Source organism: Stegastes partitus, unplaced genomic scaffold (assembly GCF_000690725.1).
Source record: "Stegastes partitus isolate 25-593 unplaced genomic scaffold, Stegastes_partitus-1.0.2 Scaffold530, whole genome shotgun sequence".
Taxonomy (NCBI): Eukaryota; Metazoa; Chordata; class Actinopteri; family Pomacentridae; genus Stegastes; species Stegastes partitus.
Genome location: NW_007578261.1, coordinates 94,403 through 101,104, shown reverse-complemented (window position 1 = coordinate 101,104; position 6,702 = coordinate 94,403). Strand labels below are relative to the sequence as shown.

Below are 6,702 nucleotides of genomic sequence, written 5' to 3'. Positions count from 1 at the left end.
AATCAGAGCCTCAAGTGCTTCCTTTTTTTTTGTCCATTTGGCCTTTTCTTTCTACATTTTGCATTCAGATTTGCACAATAACAAAAAACAAACCTTTCCCTAGTGTCAGTGTTGCTTGATATGCAAGTGTTCTACCTGCTTTTCTCCATTCTCGTGATGTGTTTTATAACTGCTCATAATGGTGTGCCAGCTCTACCTGCCCACCACCAGTGTGCAGCAATGCAGCAGTGAGGAGGCTGAAAGAGCAGAAGAACTCATCCTACACTGGACAGGAATTATCACGAGAAGGTTGTCAAACTGAAGTAAATGCTGGAGAATCGCTTGCACTTTTTAAATGACTAAACTACATTCACACAACTTGACCTAACCTACTGAGCTGCTGATGAAGGTCTGTCGAAAGCGTCGTGTGTGTCGAAATCAGTCAAACAAACTGAAGTGCAGAACAGGGCATTTTATAATTAATATGCAGCATCTAGTGTTGTGTTCCCATAAGGAAACGATATCATGCATTAAACTGAAAATACAAGCATTAAAATCGACCATTCAAAAGCAGAACCTTCGCTGATCTGCAGGCTTTCCAAAGCTAAGAACGTCTCAAAGTAAAGCTTTCAGTGTTTCTGAAATTTGGCGTTAAGTCACATAGTTTATGAAGTCTTTCTCCACCCAAAACACCCTGAAAGTTGTTGTGACAGTAGTGGGCTGTGTATGTTTCCCATACAGTATCTCTGACTGCCATTTTCTCATAACATTACCAGAACAAAGAAACTGATTATGTGTCTGTTTTCTTCAAGTTTGAGGCTTTTTCCTGGATCAGAACGGGTATTTAGTGAGTCGGTAAGCATAATTGGTTCACGTAAAAACAATGAGTCTGTGTTACCTGTATTGACAAAAACTGAAATTTTCCTGTTATTTCTCCCCATTTCATAACCAAAAATCTATTTTGTGCTCGAGTAAATTAAATCCCATTTAACAAAAACTGATTAAAAATGTAATTGCGTTCGTTATTCTCAATTCTTATCATTTCGGGACGAGCTGAAACCTCTTTGGAGGGCTGTGAAAATGTCCCTGTTTGCATGAAAACCCCTGAGTGCAGACTGTAGTATTTAGCAGCAGAGCTCATTACTGTCTATGAATTCACATGAAGTAATTCTCTCTTTTGTTTTTCTGCAAATAAACAAACATGCAACAGGTTGTAAAATATATATAAAAAAAACACCCTTTAATGGTTTTTGTTCAGTTTGAAATGAGAGCGTCTCTTCACCTTAGAAAAAAAACTTCTTACAAACATCCAAGTTTTGAGGGAAAGACAAACCTTGGCTACATATTTACATCAACACCATTATTTTTCTAGTGCAGGACACATTGCTGCTTATAGCCGGACACATAATGACAAACACAAAACTCATGAGACCGTCCTATGGGGGGGTAAAAGTGTCATTTCTCAGACTTTGGCAGTGATTTTTTTCAGTACTTGTGGTTGTTACTGCTGCAGCAGATGAATGCTGCACTTTCACACTAAAACGTATACAGACGGGTGACAAATTAAAGCAAAAACCTGAACTCTATGAAGGGATTTGGTGGCATTTTGCTAATATTCAAATCATTGTATGTGAAAAACCACCAAATATCTTTTGGAGAAATGCTGTTTTATGACTCTAGTAGATGAGAAGCGTCAGTTAAACATAAGCAAGATACTGGAAACTGCAGCTTGCTATTAAAATCTACATTTTATTTCTCTTTTTCTTGGAATATTTTTTGAATGAAATTTGTGTTTCATGTCTCTAGTGGAGTTGTAGAGGCTCAGAAAATCGATGTCGAGGCGCATAGTGAAGCTCGACAACTTTCTAAGAAATGTAATGTTTTTTCTGTCTTCAATTTGTCGCCTGTCTGTATTTAAAAAAAAACAAGAAATGCACAATAGGAAGCAGAGGCTTTTCCGTCTGCGCTCATTCTTGGCCTCCGGTAAGTTTATGGAACAGTTCTTCGTCTAGCGTTTCGTTCTGGTCTTTCGATCTCGTGGAGAGGAAGATGTAGCCGCCGATGAACTCGTGCACCACCTTGCAGTCGCAGCTCAGGCAGCAGAAGGCTATCGTCACATTCTGGTCGAACTCGATGGTCACCTGTGGAGATACGTGCGAACAGATGAAGGATTCTGAAGTCTTTCCAGCGAGGCGGATGAGGTCACAACACATAAATCTCAACGATCCTTCACCTGTCTGATCTCCCAGTTGACGTTCCACTGCTTCATGTTGGCGAACCTCCACGTGGTGACGGGCAGGCCGGAGGACATGTCGATACGAATCAAACGGTTGTACGAAATCCCCAGAATCTCATCCTTCTTGCTCCCTTTGAATCTAGAAACCCAAATAAAACATGAGCATCCCAATACACAAACACGCACCTCTCCAGAAACGTTAAAATTACAATAAAGCACGTGCTCTGTACCTGACTATGTAGTAGTTGATGCCAAACTCTGGCAGCGACTGCCAGGCCTGGATGAAACGCATCTTGGCCTCCATTAGCGACAGCCGTGCGATGTTCTGATGTGCCTCCAGGATACGTGCTGTCAGCTTGATGCAATCACAAGATTTAGCAACAACATTTAGCAATCGCGGCGATGTAGCGCTGATACCTGTGAAGTAAACTGCACGTAGCGCCTAAACCAACCTGTTTGGTCTTGTGCTTCTTGGCGTAGCGCGGAGAAACAAAACATTCGGCGTTCATCTCCATGGCATCCAGGTCGGGCGCCGCCTGGCCAGGAGGGGGCGCCAGGCTCTTCATCTGCAGGAAGGACTGGATGTTCTTCACCTCGGACTTGTAGGAGCTGTAGGCCATCGTCTTGCCTTTGGAGGCGAGGATGCACGCGGCTTTCCACTTGGCGTACTGCGTTTCCTGCAAAGAAGGACAAGTTTAAAATCTGCCTCACGTTTTTTGTTTTTTGTTGCTTTTTTTTAATGTTTGCATGGAGGGATTTTTAAAAAGGCTTGCTGGTTATTGCAGGGAAATGCTGTTAACCATGCGGATGACGAGGAAGGTCTTACATTGTCACATCGGATGTAAACTTCATTCATCCCATCAGCGACTGGAAGGAGCAGCTTGATGCCGAACTTCTTGTCCGTGACGTTGACGTCAGGAACAACTTCACAGCCTGAAGAGGGGAAAACAGTGAAGAATTTAACTACAGAAGACTTTACTGAAAGACTTAATAACATAAGCAGGTACAGCTCGTATTGAAGGTTACTGATGCACAAAAAAATACAAAGAATTTTTTGAGAACATTCTTCATCACTGACCTCGGAGGTGAAACTGTTCTATCGGTTCTCCGACGGAGGCCTCCTTGTTCTTGTAATAGGAGATGGTGGTGTCCTTGAACACGAACCAGTACTCTTTGTAGGGCCGCAGCGTCAGTCTTTTAGGCCTGATTCAAAAAAGTAACAGACTTCTTATTCAGAGCAGCTCTACAGAAGACTTTTATGTTCGGTATCAGACAGCCTTGAGGTTGTTAACAATAAGATAAAAGCAGAGAATATTATAATAAAATATCTGTTAAGTAAATCACCTCCCAAAAAATCCCCATATTACGTGCATTTAAGGGCACTGAACATGCAATGTGCAGTTCACATGCGGTGTAATACGTATAAAGACGGGTTTACCTAAAGAGCCGGAGGGAATCTGCCAGCTCTGGAATGTCTGTGATGTCTTCCTGGAGGCGAGACAAACAACTGTCCATTATCCTGCATCTTCTTGTGAAGACATGCAATCAGCGAGCTCCTACCTATCGCCTCCAAAACAGGTGTTCTACTGTAACACACCCGGAAACCCTCAAAACCATCAGTTTAAAAAAAACAAAAATAAAAAAAAGAATACATGTTTACCAGAATCCTGTCCGTGTGTCCTCCTTCCAGCGTCACCTCCAGGTTGGACAGGGCGGCCTCCACCTCGTCGATTTCCGGCTCGTTGGAGTGATCCAGCGGCTCGCTCGACATGGTCAGTTTACAAATGTGATACTGGAAAAAAAAAAAAAAAAGGACATTTCTAATTAAAAAAGCAACATTTCTTTTGTTGTTTTTCAGGCCCTTGTGAAGTTTCCCGCCGTGACTGAGGAGGTTATGCAAGGCTGGCGTGAGTCAGAGGGAGGTCTGAGCAGCCGCTGCTGCAGCAGTGTGTAGGTGAAGGCAGCGCTGCGATTTCTGAATCACTGTCCCAACAGTTAAAAAAGAAGAGCTGAAGGCACCAGAGATGGGCTGAGATTCAGACACAAAGAAGGTCGCAGATCAAACTTATGGTCATCATTGGCTTCTTTCTTTTTGGGGAGCTACAATTCCTCTTATTCCACCTTCATCTGCTCTCTGTCCTCCCTCTTCACTGGGATTTTCTTCTTGTCCTGACACGTCCTCACGAGGATTCAGACACCGAACTCGCTCTCCTCTATCCTCCGACACAAACATAGACTGTACCTAAACCTGATCCAAGCCGCGTCACTAGAACCCTGCAGTGGTGTAGTTCATAATAATGCTAATAAATTTGATTTGTTGCTGCCTTTTTAACACACCCAAGGACACTTTACGATATATCGAGCATAATTACACAGCAATGAGGCCTCTGGCAGGTCTGAAAGGAATGTTGTTGATTTTTGAAACTCCAAAATGACATCATTTATGAGGCAAAAACTGAAAAGAACATATTTTTTCGGACTTTCTGATGATTTACAACTCATTCCTTTATCTTCTTTCATTATTCCGTGCAATATTACTTCTTCCTATTGCCAGCATGACTTCTAACTTTTCTATTCTAGTCGTATTTTAGCTCATGTATTTTTATTTTAAATTAGTGATGTTTGTTTGTTTGTTGATGTTTGAGTGTTGTTTTTCGATTAAGCACTGCATTTATTTTGTTTTTGAGCAATGTTTGGCACAAGAATGTCCTCCGGGATGAAGGAAGTTTCATCTTATCTTACTCAGCAGCGTTCCATCAGTAAACGAAACCAAATCCAGGCTTCAAATCGTGGTATTTGATCAAAATCACGTTATTCTGCATGTCTTGTTAAAGAATTCAAGAGTTTGTTTTTCCAGATTCTGTGAAAAATTCAGCACTCCTTCATAAAACCACGAAGCCATTCGTGACTCAACTGTAAAGTGAGAAGTTGAAAAATGAGCCCACAGTGAAAAAAAAATGTAACAGGAGCAAAGAAAACTGCTTGAGGGGTTCAGAGGGTTCAGCGACAACATCAAAGTAGATTTGCCAAGAGAGGATTAGAGCTGAGTTATCATTGTTATGCTGTTTGGTAGAATTGTGTTTTGAGTTGCCATTCTGAGGATGCAACAGAGTTTTAAAGTTGGGATAGATGGTAGAAGAAGCAGAAGATGATTCGACGGTATCTGAAGAAGGTTGGGAGAAGGTCTGTCAAGCAGGAGAATGTTGTGATGTAGCTGAACACTGAGCTGAATGCAGAGAGATGTGATACGTGGGCGATAATCCTGAACAGCAGAGGTCTGAATTTGATGATGAACCCCACAAACTACCACAAATCTGGATTTTAATCATTGAGTTTTATTTTTATTATTATAATGATTCATTGGATTAATCATGGGCTGCGCCGGGTTCTCCGGCTTCCTCCCACACAGTCCAAAAACATGCTGAGGTTAATTGGTGATTCTAAATAGTCTGTAGGTGTGAATGTGAGTGTGCTTGGTTGTCTGTCTCTAAGTGTAGCCCTGTGATAGGTGATAGGTGTCCCCTGTCTTCATCCTAAGTCAGCTGGGATAGACTCCAGCCCCCCACGACCCTAGTGAGGATTAAGCGGTGTATAGATAACGGATGGATGGATGGATTAATCATTCTGGATTTCAGTCAGTCATCCTGGGCTCCTACGCTCCTCTTTCCTGTTTGGTCTGATTAAATTGGTTCTGGTTCTATATGCAGCTGCATTGCTGCTACTGAGGTAGATTGTGACTTTGCCATTTCTATAAATGTGTTGTTTTTTTCGAAGGGCTGACACAGCAGCTTACAGTCACATCATCAGAGTTTATAGTTTACAGTTGTTGCCTCCTTCCTTAATGTTAACTTGTAAATGAATACTAATCAACTTAAACATCTTAGTAACAACAACGTCCTGGTGATGTATCCTGCCTTCTGCCATACGTAAGTCCCACTAAATGATCATTTACAGATATTTTGCACCCAAACAGTGGAGATAGAAACATGATATTGCCCAAAACAAGAGTTTAAAATGTGAAAAATCATGCTTTTGTTTTTGTTGTTCACCTGTAACGAAGCAAACATGAGCATCTCCTCCTCGGTGCAGTCGATCTCCTCCAGCAGGATGGACCAGCGGGCCTGTTCGTACAGCTGGGTTATCCTCACGGCATCGTACTGCATCGCAAACACACACAAACACGTGCTTAGTTCGACAACTTCACACTGAAACCGCCCCGCTTGTCGTTTATAGGAAACATTCTGGGCGTCTCACTTTAGGATTCAGGTCGAAGAAGACGTTGTACTTGAAGCGAAGCAGCAGCTTGTCGTCGTCTTGGATGTCCTGCTCCATGAGAGAACGCGACGAGTCCAACCACCTGAAAACACCGACAACAACCAATCAGACGAGGGTTTGTAAAGAATCAACTAAACACTAAATCAGAGCCAGAAACTGTAGAAACAGAAACTTCCCAACGGTCTTTAAACTACTCATCTAGAAATCTAACC

The 6,702-nt window shown here is 42.2% G+C and overlaps 1 protein-coding gene across 1 annotated transcript in view; it reads right to left on the bottom strand.

Moving 5' to 3' along the window:
* Positions 1-1,193: 1,193 nt before the first annotated feature.
* Positions 1,194-6,702, bottom strand: part of fermt1 (FERM domain containing kindlin 1) — a 14,013-nt gene continuing 8,504 nt past the window's right edge. The window contains exons 6-15 of the mRNA XM_008287963.1: positions 6,470-6,572; positions 6,265-6,372; positions 3,876-4,007; positions 3,654-3,703; positions 3,294-3,418; positions 3,042-3,148; positions 2,668-2,892; positions 2,446-2,570; positions 2,213-2,354; positions 1,194-2,120 (exon numbers count right to left, since the gene is read on the bottom strand). Of these exons, the coding sequence (XP_008286185.1) occupies positions 1,947-2,120; positions 2,213-2,354; positions 2,446-2,570; positions 2,668-2,892; positions 3,042-3,148; positions 3,294-3,418; positions 3,654-3,703; positions 3,876-4,007; positions 6,265-6,372; positions 6,470-6,572 (1,291 nt within the window). The 3' untranslated portion in view covers positions 1,194-1,946. The remainder of the gene's footprint in view (positions 2,121-2,212; positions 2,355-2,445; positions 2,571-2,667; positions 2,893-3,041; positions 3,149-3,293; positions 3,419-3,653; positions 3,704-3,875; positions 4,008-6,264; positions 6,373-6,469; positions 6,573-6,702) is intronic.